The 20,787-nt window shown below is 37.6% G+C and overlaps 2 protein-coding genes across 2 annotated transcripts; both read left to right on the plus strand.

Moving 5' to 3' along the window:
- The first annotated feature begins 3,582 nt into the window (after nt 1-3,582).
- Nucleotides 3,583-14,210, plus strand: LOC140551019 (uncharacterized). Its single transcript, XM_072674389.1, has 13 exons — nt 3,583-3,901; nt 4,623-5,066; nt 5,267-5,697; nt 8,277-8,733; nt 8,855-9,241; nt 9,832-10,227; nt 10,336-10,716; nt 10,802-10,873; nt 11,996-12,397; nt 12,509-12,961; nt 13,051-13,116; nt 13,240-13,641; nt 14,188-14,210. Exons 1-13 carry the CDS (start codon nt 3,583-3,585, stop codon nt 14,208-14,210), a joined length of 4,233 nt encoding a protein of 1,410 aa, XP_072530490.1.
- A 714-nt stretch (nt 14,211-14,924) lies between these two features.
- On the plus strand, nt 14,925-19,117 carry LOC140551122 (pancreatic secretory granule membrane major glycoprotein GP2-like). Its single transcript, XM_072674488.1, has 8 exons — nt 14,925-15,156; nt 15,577-15,615; nt 16,421-16,540; nt 16,655-16,839; nt 17,254-17,414; nt 17,555-17,800; nt 17,948-18,110; nt 19,025-19,117. The coding sequence occupies exons 1-8, from the start codon at nt 14,925-14,927 to the stop codon at nt 19,115-19,117; spliced, it is 1,239 nt and encodes a 412-aa protein (XP_072530589.1).
- Nucleotides 19,118-20,787: the final 1,670 nt, after the last annotated feature.

A 20,787-nucleotide genomic window follows, 5' to 3' on the forward strand; every position in this document is an offset into this window, starting at 1 on the left:
GTGTATTCAATGCCATTAGAGTAAGATCCTGCCAGTTAAATACTGTACAGAAAAAAATGCCTTTTTTTGTTTGTTTTCCTTTCCATCCAGGAAATACTGTCATGATCTGACTGACGTTTCCAGTAAGTTCTCAGATATGTACAGTATTTATGAGATAAGAACTTCTAAAAGATTGTCCCGCCCATATTCTTTAATAAAGGGTACAAATAGGATGCAAAATAAGAAGGACCCACAGGTGCAGGTGCAGCATCTCTTCGTACCTATACAACCGCTGGAAAGAGAGATACACACTGAATTATAGAGTTTGCTCTGCAGTGGCTTCTCTGGTAGGTTCTTCTTTTATGATGCAGCTTTTTTTATTTATAAATGTCACCATCTCAAAAAAACAAAACAATAGAACCAATAGAAATAATGCAAAATTATTTGGAATTTGGTTTTTAAATGACTTCCATTAAAAGTTAAAGTTTTTGCTTCTCCTGTAAAGTTGCTGTTTCAGAGATAAACTGTTCTATAGATTATAATGCATTCTGTCTTTGGCCCAAATTCTGTGTTTTCTGTATTAGACCTTAAATTAGCATTTACTACACTGAGCATTTAAAAGAAAATATATATTTTGTATATCTATACCCAGCAACTGCTATTAGTTAAATAATGCATGCTAAATATTAACACAAATTTTCATTCTTAAATGCAATATCCTGTAATAAGTATATATTGTGTGTAATTTGCAAAGTGGATTATGTGCACCATTATGTTTGTATTTTAATGCTTAAACAAAACATGTCGAATAAACAAACTGTTCTTGCAGGCTTGATTTGGCTGGCAGTTAATGACAATGGGGTTTCTAATCCCACTGTGTGTGCCCCTACTGCTGCTGATCAACAGTAAGTTCTAAAACTAACTGCAATTGATGGAGCTAGATGTGTAGTTGTGGTTCTAGTACAAATGGATTGGGGATATATTTGATTGTATCTCTATTATATCTCAATAAATTATATTTCTTTCACAGGAGGACCGGTTAAAGGACAAACAACAGGTAACTGAGCCAAACTGGCCCTTTGAATCTAACTGCAGTTTGTTAGATTTTTTATTGCTTCTGGTCTACGTAAAAAATGGCCTTTAGATAGACATTATATGTGTGTTTGAATGCTACTGTGACTTATTTTAGCATTAGTTGTGATTTAAAATAAATTTCTACTCTAATCAAATATATTTAGATTGATTAATAGAAACATATTTACAAATGGACAGCAGGATTACAAAAGGACATATTTACAAAAGGAATAGACATAAACATATATATATATATATATATATATATATATATATATATATATATATATATATATATATATATATATATATATATATATATATATATTTATATTTAGCTCCACTCTCTCTTAGACTGTGTATATTTTGTTTGTATTTTGTATTTATTTAATATAATTTTTATATACATTTATTTTAATATGTTTAGTATGTATATAGTTTTGTCCTCCTGTAGAGCATCAACCTGAGCCTCACCACAAACATTTCAATGCATAAATGTCCTGACATGTTGTGCAAATGACGAAAAAAAACTAAAACTTGAAAAAAAAACAAACCTTGAAACTTGAAAATTATATTTTACAGTGAAACTGTAAGACTAAAGTAGCCTGTTTGCAGGTGGTCATACATGTCAAAGAGACACTCAGTCACATACTCATTATTACTACTACAATGGTGATTTTGGTTATAAGGCAGTATTGGAGGAATAAACAGGTTCAAGCTACTGTGATTTTCCATCTCCAAGCAGGAAAACATGATGTCTCCAATCCTCTGCTGATTTCAGGACATTCTAATGTCCATGTTCATTTTATGATGTTTGTGTTTTAACTCTCTTAACATTTAATCCCTTTGTGCAGTAATAATTCTATTATAGTCTTAATCCTAATTGGAAGTGAATCCAAATTAAATGTGTTTACATTTCCAATTTTTACATTTTAAATTCTTCAAACTTTTTCTAAGCATTAAAACTTCATTTAATTTAAAGAAATGTAAAAAGCAATGCCCACTTCACATTTCTGTAAACCACTATTATCTTACTTTAGATTGCTGGGAAGAGGGTGGAGAAATGCTTTTGTAGATCAATGATGTGTTGACAACTTCTATTTTCTCATCACCAAAAAAAAAAAAAAAAAAAAAAAAAAAAAACACACTAGTGAGTTTAAAGCCAACAAAGCCTGTCAGTCTAGTCTGGCATTCCAGTGATGTTCTCTTCGGGTGACCAAATAAAACAAATTGAGACTGTACATACAAAGGGTTAATGAAAATGTTCATTAATGGTTTATTAAATGTTTTATTTTATTTATTAATAATAAACACATTAAAATTTTTTTGTCAGTAATCCCATTAATAAAAGGGCAACAGTGATCTGTTGCTTTCCAAACAGTGACCCACATTCCTCCATACTGTCCATAAAGTGGCAAACCACCTTTTACAGTGTACAAGGTCTAATTCTATTTATTTTAATCTATTAAATGAAATTGATCTGATTTATTCAAAAACATGAACACATTTAGATTTTAAGTAAGTGTTTAATCTGTTTCACTGGTGCATAAATGTCAGCGGTACGTTCAATTCCTTCTTACTAAGGAAAAAAACTATGATTATATTTCATTGGATTTTCCTGCTGCTATGACCCTGCTGCTCTAACACCATGAAATTCTACATCAGTGTGTACACAGTGATTTGTAATCCTGGAGGTACCTTATCCTAGTTTTAACCTTGTGAGAAACACTTTCAGTTTTATTTTAGCAGCTTAACCTGAGAACCTGAGAACCTGTGCCAGCACACCAGCAGGAAACATGTCTTTGTATTCCTGTTAATCATGTGATCAGATTTTTTTTTCACATTCAAAACCTCAAAGCAATTTTGCAAGTCATTAAGCCTGCTAGCATCAGTCTTAAGTCTTAAGGTGGAACCTAACTTTGCAACGGGAGTGTGATTGTGTGTTTAGATAAGAAGGAACAGAACCTGTCAGTCTAGTGCATCCAGGGCAGGGCTGCTATTAAAATCTAGCCATCAGTATGGTAGTGTCTGGTGACAACACAGACAACTCCAAGGTTAATCAAATTATCATCCATGGTTTCTATATGGTTGCAGTTATAGTAGTTGTTCTTCACCCTTTTATACATGAATTATATATAACTGCCAAAATGTTTTATTCTTTTTTCAGGTTGACTGAAATTATTGATTATCTTTTTTATTTTAAATTAATTTAGGTGTCCATTCAAAAGGACAGTATGCATGTGGGTGTTTAGCTATACAAGCTATACAAATAAATCTTAAAAATAAAGAAAAGAGTAGTAAAAGTAAAAATAAAATGTAAAAAAGTAAACATTAACACTGTTGAACTAAGTCTCTTTCTTACTCATATGTTCTCTGCACTGGTACCAAGACAGGATCCTAGATATTTCTGAGCATCTTAAAATAAAAATAATTAATAAGCGTTTTCTGGATTTTCTTACAGCTTTTTTCAATGTGTCTGCTAATGATCCCTGCAATAACTACACTTCTCTGGATCAACCCTGGAGATCCATGAATGCAACTGGATCAGGATTTTGTGACCATTACTTCAACTGGAACGGCTGGTACCGACTGCTCTATTATGGGATGGATGTCCGCATGCCAGAGAGCTGTGTTCCTGCGTCCAGATGTGGCACCTATTCCTCTCTGTGGCTCAATGGTCGTCATCCTCGGATTTTGGATGGAGTGGTCACTCGCCAGGTCTGTGGGAGTTCATGGTATTCCTGCTGTGACTACAGCCCCCCCTCAATACGAGTGAAAGCCTGCCCAGGAAACTACTATGTCTATGAATTGGTCAAGCCAAACGTCTGCAGTGCGGCGTACTGTACAGGTATTCCGTTTTTTCACTGTTTATTTTTGTGTTGGATTTTCCTGAACTAATCTTTCACTTGATCTTTAAAACAGATGCGAGAACATTAAACCTGACCACTGCTCCAACAATGCTCATCAGTACCCAGTCTGTCAATTCCACAAGTAAGTTTCCAAAAGTTGTTTGACCACTTTTGTTTTTTTTTATAAAAGATGACAGGTAATAAATGAACAGGAAACCCTATTTGGAAACAGCTGTCACGTCCCCTACTGGGTCTGATGTTCAAAATTGTACTCAAACCAGTTCTTCTAGTGTACAGAGAGACACTGGAAACTCCACTTCCCATCATGCCTCTGGTAAATAGGTGACTCTCAAATTGAGCAATACCATGCTCATCTTCTCCTGAATGCTAACCATTTTCACTTGTGTCTGTCTTACTGTGCCCTAAACAACCTGTTTACTCTGCTCACTTCACTGCAAAATATTACGTAAAACCTGGTTTTGTCCCATTTTCTGGTCCTCTTTTTTCTGTCTATCATGGTTCGACACAATTCTTCACTGAACACATTATTTAAGAGCTATTTTTGCCACCATGTACAGATAATTTGCATTTGAGATATGATCCAAAGGCTTCTGTTTATAAGACCCAAATGGTGGATCCTGCAGTATTATTATGGGTCTGTTTCAATAAGCATTTCCTGTAGAAACTGATTAATTATTTATAATGTAACTATTTCCATAGCCAACTCCACCTTCAACCCCTGTCACAACTACACGGCTCTTGATCATGTCTGGAGAAGAGCGTACAGTTACTATGGTGAAGGCAATAGCTACTACCCTTACGGTTACTCCAGCTACTACAGTAGTCGTGATGACACCACTACTGAGTGGGATGGCTGGTATCGACTGTACCTTCAGGGTGAAAATGCACAGATTCCTGAGTGGTGTGTGTACTACATGACCTCTGGTGGTTACACACCACTTCTGCTGGATGGCTCTCATCCTCTTGTGAAAGATGGAATTGTGACTCGGGAAATCTACGGATCCTACAGCTCTGGATACTACAGTGACCAGTGTAATTACTACAGGTCCAACCCAATCCAAGTGAAGGCCTGTCCAGGACATTACTATGTCTACAAACTGGTCCGGCCAGATCTGTCAATCCCAGTACCCACCTACACTGCAGGTACAGTGTTTCTCTTTATGAGTTGAGCGGAGTCTGTTAATAAAAAAAGAGACCTATATAAGCAAAGTAGAGCAGTGTTTGACAGAGTAATGTACAATATATAAGCAGACCAGGTCATCTGATATTCATAGTTTAGTTCAGTTTATGTTTAAAATAAAAACAATACAAATACAGTTTTTTCCCCTTTTAATACATTACAGTTGCTACAAACAGTCCCAGTTACGACCCCTGCAATAACTATGTCTCCCTGGATCAACCCTGGAGAGCCAACAATGAAAGTGGGTTGGGAATCTGTGACAGAAACTTCAACTGGAATGGCTGGTATCGGCTGTTTTATTATGGGATGAACATCCGCATGCCAGAGAGCTGTGTTGATGTGAACAGATGTGGTACTTATCACTCTCTGTGGCTCAATGGTCCTCACCCTCAGATAGAGGATGGGGTGGTCACTCGCCAGGTCTGTGGAACGGCTGGATATCACTGCTGCTACTTCAAATCCACCCCAATACGAGTGAGAGCCTGCCCAGGAAACTACTATGTGTATGGGTTTGTCAGTCCAATAACCTGCAATATGGCTTACTGCTCAGGTACAGAATTTGATCTACACAATTACATGATACCTGTGTTCAATGTTTACATGTCATGAACACTATATTTCTTCCAATTCTCAGATGCCAGCACCATAACTCCAGGTCCTGCCCCACCAACTCAGGCCAGTGGTATACAACCTAACAGGACCCAGGGTAGGCTGCCATCAATGCTTTTAGCTTTTAGTGTTGAATTGTTTAGTTTAAGAATCAATAAAAGGCATAAAATGCTATGCAGTGGAAATCACTGTCAACATGTCCCAAAATAATTAGACCCTGAAACAGTCTTCCACCTCTAGATGTAAATGTATGACTGATGCTCAGGTTGTTGGTTCTTTCTCTCTGACAAACAAAACTCTCTGGTTAGAAGTTAAGTTAAGTTTAAAAGCTGCTTATGTGAGAATACCCTCAAATGCTGAGTATTTTGTAATATTTAGTATTGACTAACTTGACTTAGTAAGACTAACATGGTCAAAATGTGTCATTCTAGCAAAGTCCATTTTGGAATGACTGCAGCTCTTAAGGCTTCAGCTGATAATATGGAACAAGTGATGATGTAAAAGGCTAGTAGATCAAAGGTCCTGATGGTTTTCCAGTACTACATTTACCAAAAAACAATTAAATAAAATAAAATAAAATTTAATTGACAGAAGAATGTTATGTACATCAAAAGACAGGAATCCAGATTTAACATTTTGTGTGAAGTTCTATCAGCATTACGAATAAAAAACAAAGTGACCTATGTTTTATCACAGTTTAGTACCTTTATGTAAAGGAAGTGCACTAAAGTAAAAATATTAAAACAAGTTAAAGAAAACTAAAAGTACAGTTTTTATCTTATATATTTTATGAAAACACAAAATTTACTTTGTGTTTCCAAAAATAAACTCATGAAACAGGCCTGGATAGAAATGATGGAACCCTTAACTTAATATTTTGTTGCACAACCTGAGGCAATCACTGCAATCAATCGATTCCTGTAACTGTCAATGACACTTCTGCACCTCTCAGCAGGTATTTTGGCCCACTCCTCATGAGCAAACTGCTCCAGTTGTCTCAGGTTTGAAGAGAACCTTTATCCAGACAGCATTTTTCAGCTCCTTCTAAAGATGCTCAATAGGATTTAGGTCAGGGCTCATAGAAGGCCACTTCAGAATAGTCCAATGTTTTCCTCTTAGCCATTCTTGGGTGTTTTTAGCTGTGTTTTGGCGCATTCTCCTGACACTGGGCAGCACATTTCTCTAGAATCCCTTGATAGTCTTAAGATTTCATTGTCCCCTCCACTGATTCAAGACACCCTGTGCCATATGCAGCAAAGCAGCCCTAGAACATCACAGAGCTTCCTCCATGTTTCACAGTAGGGACAGTGTTCTTTTCTTGATATGCTTCATTTTTCCATCTGTTAACATAGAGCTGTGCCTTGGCAAAAAGTTCCATTTTTGTCTCATCTGTCTATAGGACATTCTCCCAGAAGCTTTGGGGCTTGTCAAAATGTAGTTTGGTTTTTATAATTTGTTTTTAACAATGGTGTCCTCCTTGGTCATCTCCCATGAAGTCCACTTTGGCTGAAACAACAACACTGATCTGACACTGATGTTCCTTGAGCTTGAAGGTCACCTTTAATCTGTTTTGAAGTTTTTCTGGGCTCTTTTGCTACCATTCGTATTATCCATCTCTTTGATTTGTCATCAATTTTCCTCCTGTGGCCACATCCAGGGAGGTTGACTACATTCCTATGGATCTTAAATTTCTGTATAATATGTGCTACTCTAGTCACAGAAACATCAAGCTGTTTGGATGTGGTATTATAACCTTTACCTTTAACATGCTTGTCTATAATTGTCTTTCTAATCCCCTGAGACAACTCTTTCCTTCACTTCCTCTGGTCCATGTTGAGTGTGGTACCAAACAGCACAGTGACTACCTGTAGCCCTAAATATAGGCCCACTGATTGATTACAAGATTGTAGACACCTGTGATGCTAAGTATTGGACACACCTTGATTGAACTTATCCCTTTGGTCACATTATTTTCAGGGGTACCATCATTTCCTTCCAGGTCTGTTTAATGCATTTACTTTTTAAAATAATTCTGTTGAAGCATGGTTCAAAATCTATTTTGGATTTTCATTTTGTTTATTTTCATATAATTTTTTATTTATTATTACTTTTGTCAGATTCAAGTTATTTCTGTGACAATTGTGGGTTTTTCTTTCATTAATAGAGGGGTACCAACAATTTTGTCCATGTGTGTACAAGTATTTTAAAGATTTGCATTTTTTTTTAAATATGCTGTCATACATCTAAGTAAATCACATACTGAAGCATTCTTCATATTTCAACAGATATACATACAATTTAATCTATTTGCTTTTTAGCATTATTTCCTTTATTTAGTATTTAATATATTAGTATTTATTTAGTGTAATGAGTTTATGAGTAATGAACTTATATTTGGGCAGTGCAATCATGATTAGTGCAGTGGCTCCTGGCACCAACTATGTGCAGGCTATCCCCAGGCTAGTTTTACTTGATTGGGTTATATTTGGGTAACAGTTGGGTACAATATGTTTGGGTAACATATTGTTGTGTGTTTATGTTAATACTATAACTGTACCCATTAGAAGCCCATATACAGAAAATTGTGGATCACAGTGATGAAATATACTTTTAACTCCTCGACAGCATCCACTTTAAACAGCTCCATGTTTGATCCCTGCAACAACTACAACGTCCTTGATGACTACTGGAGAACTACCAGGAGCTACTACAGTGGTCGTGATGATACTCTTGTTGAATGGGGCAGCTGGTATCGGCTTTTCCTGCAGGGAGCAAGAGCTCAGATTCCTGAGTGGTGTGTGAGCTACATGTCATGTGGTGGCTACACTCCACTATCCCTTGGAGGTTCTCACCCACAGGTTCAGGACGGTATCGTCACCAGAGAAGTCTATGGATCTAATGGTAGCCAGTGCACAGCCTACAGATCCAAACCAATCCAAGTCAAAGCCTGTCCAGGAAATTACTACGTCTATAAATTAGTGAAGCCAGATGTATCAATCCCAATGCCTTCCTACTGTGCAGGTACATCACCTCAACACTTTATCTTAATCGTGCTTTGAGTATTTTACCCAAATCAAATAAATACTTTGAAATAAAGTAAACATCACTATTTGTACTCTAAGTGTACTATTTCTCCTGACAGTTACTGTTAACCAACCCAGTTTTGATCCATGTAACACCTACACTTCTCTGGATCAACCCTGGAGAGCCAATAATGAGACTGGACTGGACATTTGTGACAACTACTTCAACTGGAACGGCTGGTACCGACTGTTCAATCGTGGGATGAACACCCGTATGCCAGAGAGCTGTGTTCCTACATCCAGATGTGGTTCTTATTACACTCTGTGGCTCAACGGCCCTCATCCTCAGATTGGGGATGGAGTGGTCACTCGCCAGCTCTGTGGGAATGCGGGAAATGACTGCTATTATTTTAAGACCACCACGATTCAAGTCAAGGCATGTCCAGGAAACTACTACGTCTATGAGCTTGTCCGGCCAGATTACTGCAACATGGCCTACTGTACAGGTAGAGATCTTTCCTTTAAAAAGACTCAGTGAAATTTCACCACTGCAAGTAAAACTTCTCTTAATTTTTTTCAGATGCCAGCTACATAACACCAACCTCAGCTCCAACAACTGCCGCCACACGTGTAGAATTCAGCAGGAACTCGAGTATGTGTTTATGGAAATTCAACTGTGAATAATCCTCTATTATTTCATCAGTTTTAGAATCAAACATGGTGCAGATGAAATATTAGTGATGGTTCAGGAATAAAAAGTCAAAAGAAATCTTGTTTTATTGAACAAAATAAATCACATATAGCCAACAATTTCATAGTGCAAATAATACTAAGACATAATAGTAAAAGTTGCTTTACAAAGTCCACAGTCTGGTGTTTGTTCTTTAGGCTAACATTCAGTTGTGTAACATCAGTATGAGACCAAAGACTAATTGTGAAATTGGGAATTGTGAATTTCCCCACTGCGGGACTAATAAAGGACTATCTTATCTTAAGACTAATATCAAGTTTGTGGATAACTGTTCTCAGTGGAAACATATAAAGAAAACTGGGAATTGTAGTAATGACATTTGCTAATATTACCTCTTCTCTACAGCAGCTGCTCTAAACAGCTCCACGTTTGACCCCTGCAACAACTACAGTGTTCTTAATGACTACTGGAGAACCACCAAGGACAATTACAGAGGTCATGATGATACTCTTGTTGAATGGGGCAGCTGGTATCGGCTCTTCCTGCAGGGAGCAAGAGCTCAGATTCCTGAGTGGTGTGTGAGCTACATGCCATGTGGGGGTTATACACCGCTTGCACTTGGAGGTTCTCACCCACAGATTCAGGATGGAATTGTCACCAGAGACGTTTATGGGTCCAGTGGTAGCCAGTGCACAGCCTACAGATCCAAACCAATCCAAGTCAAAGCCTGTCCAGGAAATTACTACGTCTATAAGTTAGTGAAGCCAGATGTATCAATCCCAATGCCTTCCTACTGTGCAGGTACATCACCTCAACACTTTATCTTAATCATGCTTTGAGTATTTTATCCAAATTAAAATAAAGTAAACATCACTATTTGTACTCTAAGTGTACTATTTCTCCTGACAGTTACTGTTAACCAATCCAGTTTTGATCCATGTAACACCTACACTTCTCTGGATCAACCCTGGAGAGCCAATAATGAGACTGGACTAAACATTTGTGACAACTACTTCAACTGGAATGGCTGGTACCGACTGTTCAGTCGTGGGATGAACACCCGTATGCCAGAGAGCTGTGTTCCTACATCCAGATGTGGTTCTTATTACACTCTATGGCTCAACGGCCCTCATCCTCAGATTGGGGATGGAGTGGTCACTCGCCAGCTCTGTGGGAATGCGGGAAATGACTGCTATTATTTTAAGACTACCACGATTCAAGTCAAGGCATGCCCAGGAAACTACTACGTCTATGAGCTTGTCCGGCCAGATTACTGCAACATGGCCTACTGTACAGGTAGAGATCTTTCCTTTAAAAAGACTTAGTGAAATTTCACCACTGCAGGTAAAACTTCTATTCTTATTCTTTTTTTCAGATGCCAGCTACATAACACCAACCTCAGCTCCAACAACTGCAGCCACACGTGTAGAATTTAGCAGGAACTCGAGTAAGTGTTCACAGACACTCTTTATCCTCCCTTGATAGATCATACAGACAGTGTTTTAGGATCGAACACTGTTTATACTGCAGAAGAAAGATAAGTGATGGTGGAAGACTTGGGTCACATGACTCAATTCAGAATGGTATCCATGACTTCAGACTTGACTTAGACTTGGGACAGATGACTCAAAAGGACTTTTCTACAAATTTTGTAGAATATAAAACATAAGATCAGAATCAGAATGTGACAGACCAGCACAGACCAGTGTGCAAAGAAGCTTGTATCATGAAAGCGGCTTTTCCAAAACTAAAGATTGTAATTTTTATTGACTTAAGACTTGCTTGACCCAAAGCATGGACTTGATGAGTGTGACTTTCTCCCACCTCTGTGTTTAAGGGCAAAAAAGCACTAAGAAATCTTAAGTTTAATGTGACAAAATCAGTAAAAAAATGAAATAACTGTCTTGTGAAAAGAACAAGGATCAGTGGATCATTTCTGCATTCATTACTAATACAATTCTGTCCTGATAGTTTTCTAAATCACAGTTATAGACCATGTAACTGAACAACACCATGTAACTGAACTAACAATACAATGTTATACTGTTCATGTGTTTTAATGAGCATATGAGCATAATGAGCATTTAAAATATATCCACAGTCTCAATTAAGGAGATGAAACTAGACATGTGGGTTTTACGGGTCCTTTGCCTGTTAGAGGAACACAAAGCCTGGTTAATAATAAATCTGCAAATTACTAAAGGGTTTTAGTCAGTCAACTGTATAAATCTTATTTGGAACAAGAAGAATAGCTTAGTGGAGGTGATGAATTGTGGATGTTTACTTAATGTGGTCAAAAAAGACACAATATTTCCATTTTATTAGTTTAGTTTGTAGATTAGATGTAATTATCTATATTGATTTAATTGTAGATTAAGATTGTATTAAAGTAAGTGCTTAAATATCAGCAGCAATTTCACATAAACATGTATTTTTAATAACTTAAATACATACTCAGTGGTGCTCATGTTGTCTTCAAATTCATTTAGTGATTTCTTAAGCTGATATGCATTTGGGTAATTTCTGAGGTTTGGAATCACTGTAGCAAATCATATTTCTGTTTCTGCAGCCAACTCTACAACAGTAAACAGCTTCGATCCCTGTGAAAACTACACTGCTCTTAATGATCAATGGAGAACCACACGCAGTTACTATGGTTACAACAGTCATGATGACACCCTTGTTGAGTGGAACGGCTGGTATCGACTGTATCTTGAGGGTAACAGTGCTCAGCTTCCTGAGTGGTGTGGGAGCTCCATGTCATGTGGTGGTTACACTTCACTTTGGCTTAATGGCTCTCACCCACGACTACAGGATGGCATTGTGACCCGAGAAGTCTATGGGTCCAATGGAACCCAGTGCAGATTCTACAGATCCAACTCAGTCCAAGTCAAAGCCTGTCCTGGACAATACTATGTCTATAAACTTGTCAGGCCAGATGTATCGGTCCCCATGCCAACATACTGTGCAGGTAATGTTTCCTGTCTTTCTGGTCCATTCAGTATCTGTGGCTCTAATTTAATGAAACGTCTCAGACCTCACCAGGTTCTTTTATTTTTTTTGCCTTTTGTTTCCATGACAGTGGGTTTCAGCTCCAACAGTTATGACCCCTGTACTAAGTACACTTCCCTGGACCAACCCTGGAGAGCCAATAATGCGCCTGGATTGGATATTTATGACAGTAACTTCAACTGGAACGGCTGGTACCGACTGTTCTATTATGGGATGAACATCCGTATGGCAGACAGCTGTGTTCCTACATCCAGATGTGGTTCTTATTACACTCTGTGGCTCAATGGTCCTCATCCTCAGATAGAGGATGGAGTGGTTGCTCGTCAGCTCTGTGGAAACTCTGGATATGATTGTTGTCACTTCGGTTTCTATGGAATTCAAGTGAAAGCTTGTCCTGGCAACTACTATGTCTATAAGTTTACCAATCCAAACACCTACTACAACTACTACTACAATTACTACTACAACTACTACTACTACAATTACTACTACTACTACTACAGTGCCATGGCATATTGTACAGGTATAACATTGTTTTACTTGGAGTACATTCTAATTTGTAAGACCATGATGTGCTATATTTTCATGGTGGATTTAATGGTCTCTTCTTAGATGCTAGGACTGTCACCCAGATCTCAACTCCAACAACTCCAGGCATTAAATTCAACATGACAATGAGTAGGTTTTCAAGTTTCATTCAATAAAACTTATTTTCTAGAACATGAATAATTGCTGTTGAAATTAAAACACTCTCCATCATGTTAATTCATATTAAATAATTAGTTTTGGTTATTTCCACAGCAACCTATACACCTAATGGTTATAACTTTGACCCTTGTTACAACCACACTGTTCTTAATGAAGACTGGAGGAACATGTACAGTTCCTACACTGGTTATGACGACACCACTGTTGAGTGGAACGGCTGGTATCGGCTGTATCTCCAGGGGAGAACTGCTCAGATATCAGAAGGGTGTGTGAGCTATAAGAAATGTGGGGGTTACACTAACCTGGTGCTTGATGGCTCTCACCCACGTGAACAGGACGGCATCGTTACCCGAAGTGTTTATGCGTACTCAGATAGACAATGCAATTCAGTCTCCAGTTCCAACCCAATCCAGGTGAAGGCCTGTCCGGGACATTACTACGTCTACAAACTGGTCAAACCAGATGTTTCCAATCCAATGCCCACATACTGCGCAGGTACAGTAATACTCTGTGCATCAGGCATTTTGTTACATATACACACATATACACATATATTACACATATATTACACATGTACACACACATATTTTGTAGGGCTTTTCATTCCTGTGTACCCCTTCTCCAAAAAATATACCAGCCCAACAACAGTTACTATGATTAGTAAAGGTTAAATGCATGAATATAATTATTGATTTTATCTTATTCTATATCTATTTATTATGTAACAATACATATATCAAAGCTGACCTATGAGACCTAAAACATTACAAAAAGATCAATTAATCTTCATCAAAAAGTTTAACAAAGAAATAATGACTATAACACAATTCTATCCACCAAGAATTCTTTCTGATAAACCCACAACCCCCTCTTAATAACAAAGTGGCATGACTGCTGATGGAGGGGGTAGCCTCTTTTTAACATTTTAACTTTAACAACCAAACGTTACCATTTGTAACACTCTTTGAATCAGTGTCCAAACATGTTGTAAAACACAAATGTTGTAATAGCAATATTAATTGAGCAATTGTCTGAGCTCAGGAGGGGTGGACATTAACAAATGAGAAATCTTATCTCATTCTCATCTCCATTGCAACCACTTAGCAACAGCATATTAACCACATTGAACAGAATAGTAACTGCCTAGCAAGCACCTAGAAAAATTACCAGGGTTGAGAAGTAACAAAGTATATGTACTTAAAAACCCTTTTTATTTCAAACTATTTAAAAACTGAACAATCATTATATTTGTCTTAATAGCACATGCACATGCACAAATTACATTTTATATGATTTAAGTTATTGCTTTATGGTCATGCAAAGATGCTAACACCATACACGCCTACCAGAGGTGTGCTTTGACTCTGAGTATGTATGGCTGTAAATTACCTAAAAAATAACATGCAATATGGGTATTTGCGTTTCATATTGCTCTCATCACATAGCATCCTGATATTGCCTATTGATTTCACACTCATTATTTGTTAAATCCCTAGAGCTTTTTCTTTGGTTATTAACTAATGCAGAAACTATTGTGATTAATTTGATAACATATATCAATAAAGGGTTAACTAAAAGGACATGCACAAGTAACATTACACAGTGTTTCCATTACAGTGCCCCTTATGTATCCAAGCTCTGACCCCTGTAATAACTACACTGTACTGGACCAGCCCTGGAGATCCATAAACAATACAGAGTGGTGGGGTTCACAGTGTGACATTTACACCAGCTGGAACGGCTGGTATCGTCTTCTCTATCAGGACAGTTACACCCAGATGCCAGACTCCTGTGTCAGGGAGTACAGGTGTGGAACTCATGCTCCTCTCTGGCTCAATGGTTCTCATCCACGACTGAAAGATGGAGTGGTTACTCGGCAGGTCTGCGGGAGCTGGAATGGTGACTGCTGTTATTTCAAATCCTTCCCCATTCAAGTGAAAGCTTGTCCAGGAAATTACTACGTATATGAGTTTGTCAGTCCAGCCATCTGTACATCAGCTTATTGTGCAGGTGTGTATGATTATTGTTATGGAATTGACCCCTATTGTTATGATCACTCATTGTTTTCTTCCTTTTCCTTTCTTAACCTCTTAACCTTAAGGGCATAGAGTGACTACCATTTCAGCTATTTCTACATTAATCTACTTTCCTCTATTAATTACAAGGTCCTAACTGATATTAACTATGTTTACATTCAGTAATTAAAATGATCCAAAAATTAATAATCTTACTAATCCTAACTATACTCTGATAATGAGCTCACACTCAAAAAACACAGTGCATCCAACAAGAACAAAACCCTTGTCCGTTTTTGTACATCAGTTACATTGATTCTACACCATTCTACCAGCAGACCTCTAGGGAGGTCTGTGGAAAGACTTAATGGTGATATTAACTTTCTTACAGATGTTGGCAGCCTTACTCCTCCAGAAATACCACAAACTACTGTGGCCACTGCTCCCACTACAGGTAAACAACTCTTCACATTCACTTTCTCTAACATATTTATACAGCGGCCTGCAAACATTTAGGCCCCCTGGTTGATATTTCTGTTACTGTGAAAAGTCAAGTGAGTAGAAGATGAATTTATCTCCAAAAGTTAAATGGAACACTGTTCAGCATTTCAAGCAAGGTTGGTGAATTACTGTTGTTTAAGGTAAAAAAATAAATTTAAGCTGTCTGTTCATTTTTACCTCAGACCTTATTAGTTTGTTGGGTCACAGCTTGTTGACAGTCATTGTTAAGAAAGGCCAGGTAAAGCAGATTTCAACAAAACTCAGCATTCATAAGAATGAATGAAAGAATCAGTCAAACAATAAAAACAACAATTTTCTCCTAACTATGCTCTAAATGCACTTACACTCAGCTCACTCAGGAAAAAACACAGCGCATCCAACAAGACGGAAAGCCTCGCCAATCTTTTATACAGCTGTAAAACATGGCAGTCCTCTTTGCAGTACAAGCACACAACATGCTATCTAAAAGCATAAAATAATATCAAGCTAAACTTCAAAGCTGATATAAGAGTTATTTGGTAATTGAATGATTCATAATTTGAATAATAGATTATTTGTTTCAATAATTGTTAGATTATTTAACTATCAAAGCAGTAGTTTGTTGGAGTCTATTGTTCAGACAAATTTTATTTTAACAAATAAGTTCTTTGATGTTGTTGGACATTGCTAGAAATATTATTTTTATTATTTAAAATTGTTTGACAGGCTGACAAGTCTACTATATTTATTGTGCATTGTTCTGTTTTTTCTCTCTTTAGCGACAGTGGACCTCTGCGCAAAGCTGAACTGCACTGCAGATGAGTGGTGTGGGGAGATGGATGGCATCTATGGCTGCTTCTGTAATGAGACTCGTCCTAGACCAAGAACTGAGTCTTACGGTACAAACACATCTTTAGATATGGGCATCCACAGAAGCTCAGTGTACCTCTACTGACTGTTACACCAAAACAGCCTCTCACCGCCTTCCCTTTCCTCCTCTCTATTTGTCACAGACTCCAGAGAACAGTGTGAGAGCAGCTCTGGCACCATGTCTCTGTCCCGCTGTCAGCTCTTTGAAGCTGGTTTCTCTGCTGACGTCCTGCACCTGAGTGACCCCAACTGCACAGGAACTCTCCAAAACGGCAGACTGGTGTTCCACTTTAACAACGATGACCACATCTGTGGCACCAACCTCACGGTACACTAACCAATAGCTACGCAGACTGAATTCATTTTCAGTTGTTGTGTGAGTGTAAATAATAGTGTGCAAAGCTTTGGGCACCTGTGGGCGAATTAATAAATTAATTTGTTGTGTTTTGTATTAATAACTGGTTAAGACAGCCTCTTATTACACATGAAATACAGTATGTTCGGCTAATTCTGTAACTCAAAATCATTAGTGTGGCCTTTGCAAATATTTGGACACCGTTTATGACCAGTGAGCTGCTTGTCTAGAGGTTTGTTGAGGTCATAACCAAAATAGGAAGATGAACAGTAAGCTTTGAACAGAGTCCTTCTTCTAAATCCAAGTCCTTAACTCTTCATTTGGTCTTAATTTACTGTCATCACATGCATCACATCACAGCTGCTTACTAATTAAAAATATTTATAGGCCAACGGTACCCACTTCATCTACACCAACACTATCCAGGGGGGAGCAGACTCAGCAGGAGGACCAATCCACAGAAAGAAATATCTGGAACTGAATTTCTCCTGCATTTATCAGATCAGCCAGACTCTAACCATGGACACTGAACTAAACCCTCTGGAGAGGTGGGTGAGCTGCTACCTGGGTTCTATATTGTATAATATAATAAAATAAGCTCAGAAGTGTTCATTTCAATGTAGTTCCATGGCATGGATATATGCCATTTCTTCATTGATCTAACCAGGCTGTTTTCATATTTATACAGCATTGTGCGCAAAAACCTCCCAGATGGTCAGGGGATGTACCAGGTCAGGATGATTCCTTATCAGGATGCTGGTCTCTCGCGCCCCTACAACGGCAATGTGAGCATAGTGGTGGACCAGCGGATCTATGTGGGAGTGTTTGTTCAGGGGGTGGACAGCCGTCAGATTGCCACAGTGATTGACTCCTGTTGGGCCACTCCTGTGAATGACCACCGGCATGCTGTCCGCTGGGACCTCATTGTTAACAGGTCAGGATCATTTTTCTATCTTTATTATTCCTATTAATGTTTACTCACATAAATAAACAAGTAATGTAAATGAAGAGCCCAAACTCTGGGAGAAACCTGTCATGCTAAAAACATGTTTATTACGTTTGATTACATTATGATTTTCAGGTGCCCTAATCCAGCTGATAAGACAGTGAAGGTTCTTCAGAATGGTGCCTCCACAACTGGCCTTTTCTCCTTTAAGATGTTTGCCTTTAATGGCAGACACCAAAAGGTTTTTCTTCACTGCTCTGTTCACCTTTGCCTTCTGCAAAGGAATAACTGTGCAGCGGTAAGTTTGGTAACCTCCTGCCATCCCATCACACACAGTACCATGCTGAATAGAAAGTCTTGTGAAATACACAAAAATGCAGTTAGATATATGGATTTTCTCCAGAAGGCTAAAAATTAAACCATATCTTTTACATTGTGACATCGCAGCTATCAACATATGTTATCACAAACAGCACTGTCGAAAGGCTGAGCCAAGTTCTCAGTGGGGGTCAGGGAGGGGAGTGGATGGGACAATTGAAAGACATTTACATTAAAGGCATTTAGCAGACGCTCTTCTCCGGAGCGACTTACAAAAGTGCTTTGCTATTTACCCAAGAAAAACCTCAGCTAGTTTGAATAGACTAATAATTTAAAGATACTCTAATCTTAGACTCTACTAAACACAAGTCAATAAGGTGACCACTCTGCTATTTGCCCAAGTACTCTCAGAAGAGGAGGGTCTTCAGTCTGGATTTGAGGACAGCGAGCGTTGGAGCGTTGTTCCCACCTCTTATTGGACTTCATCACAGGGCTGTCACCATCCCAGCATCCCAACAGCATGATTTTGATCACCGCTGACAACTCTTTCAGCCTCTAGGTTTACTGGCTCAGCTGTTTACACTAGGTTGGCTGAGCAAGATGTGCCTGTTTCTGCCTTCTTGATCCTTCATATTGTTGGTCCCTTTGTGAAAATGCACAATAGCACCAGTTTCTCAGTACCAATGAAAAAGTCAATAATACCAGGACTCCTAGATACACAGTTGCCTGTTCCTGACCCAAGGTGACAGTATATATGCCAGCTCTAGTCCCAACTAATGGCATGCCCATACCTGGTCCCTAGGGATACATAGCATTTATTTTAGGTATTTTAGTGTGAAATTATTTTAATAACAGTCTTAATATGAATGACAGTTTATTTTGTGTGTTTTGCAGCGCTGTTTTCCTGGATATCAGAGAGTTAGACGTTCTGTGGACATCCATGACATGGCCTCCATCTCTGTGGGACCTTTTATTTGGACTTCTTGAAGCACAGGTGAACATATTCTAATCTTGCTTTTAAAAAAATCTATTTTGTTTTTCTAAATGATAAAAGGAAAAAAAACTGTCCACCTGAGCCATGGAACTAATTCTGCTTGTGAATTTCAAAGCTCGAGTGTCATCTGTTCAGATGTTTAATTATCATTTGCACTCATCTGTTAAATGATAAATGCTATTGCTTAGTTAATTGTATATTTGTGCAGTACTTAGAATGATATTTAATTATTTTACATACATGATACATAAGGTAATATCTAGATAACAAAATGATGGAAGATTCTTAAGATGTGGTGCATGAATTACATGATGATGAAACCAGAAGTACATTTTGAAGTGTGTTGACCTATTGGTAGTGTTATATAGTAGTTAATAACTCATTGTGATGGACACAGATGCACATTTGCATCTGATTTGTAGAATCCAACTTTTCCAATTTGTGTTTACAGGTGAATGGATTCCACAGATAATGAAGCTATGTATCTCCTGGTTCTACAGACCTTCATAAAGAAAGATTTTACACAAGCCTGATCTAAATCATCCTTTAATGAATGTGCCACTAGTGCCACACTGTGATTTTTCTGTTTCATTCATTCATTAGTCTTTATTTCACTCACTCATTATTTCACTTCAATCTTCATAAGAATCAATTTCTGTAACTGTAGAAATATATAAAATACAAACACAGGCTGTGAAATTGCAAACATTATTTAGTTCTGACTGGGTGAGAAAATGAATTTTGGGTGTTGATTTTTGTTAATTGGTGTAAAATCTGTATCCTAGTTTGTGGTGTTCACAAACACCCTTAAATTCTTTAGATTGTGGGTTTTCCAAGTAATTATCTTTGATCTTTATGATTAGTTTGTAACAGCATTTCTCAATAAATGTCTAGCATGACTCATTTTGTAGATGGTTTCATTTCTTTGATTCTTAACATGAAAACTCTTACATGTAGAGAGGAAAAAGAGAGGAAAAAGAGTGATGTTAACAGTTCACTGCAATACTGCTGGAATACAAAAATATGAACTGTAAATATGAACTATAGCCTCATATTGAGATAAGTAAACAAATTAGGCTCTTACTGACATTCATAGTGTTTATGGCATTGGTAATAAGGTGATTGTTACTAAAGGTGATGGTACAGGTGTATTACCACACTATCATGTTTAAAGTAAATATCACATTTGTTGGATAGCACATAGACACCTGTGATGACACACAATGATGAGGTTAGTAAAAAATATTGCTAAAAGAAATTTATTTCCTACAGCAGTGTATGCTTTAATGTCAGTCTTTTGGACATGCATGAATACATGATTGTGGACTGAAAATTTAATGATGTATTATGTAATTAAAATGTTAATATTATTAAGTTTTAGCAATGCTATTATTATTATTAGTATTAGTAGTAGTAGTAGTAGTAGTTCAACTTACGACAAGTGTCTCCAGTTTACCTCAGAATTCTATTCTTTTCTCCAGTTTACCTCAGTTCTCTCCAATGTACCTCAGTTTGTTTCCAATTTACCTCAGTGTTCTCCAGTTCACCTCAGTTTTCTACAATTTACCTTAGTTTTTTTATTTCCTGTTTTCTGAAGGTTATCTCAGATTTATTTTATTTACCTCAGTTTTCTCCAGCTTTCCCCAGTTTATTTTCTTTAATT

Source organism: Salminus brasiliensis, chromosome 3, assembly GCF_030463535.1.
Source record: "Salminus brasiliensis chromosome 3, fSalBra1.hap2, whole genome shotgun sequence".
Classification (NCBI taxonomy): Eukaryota; Metazoa; Chordata; class Actinopteri; order Characiformes; family Bryconidae; genus Salminus; species Salminus brasiliensis.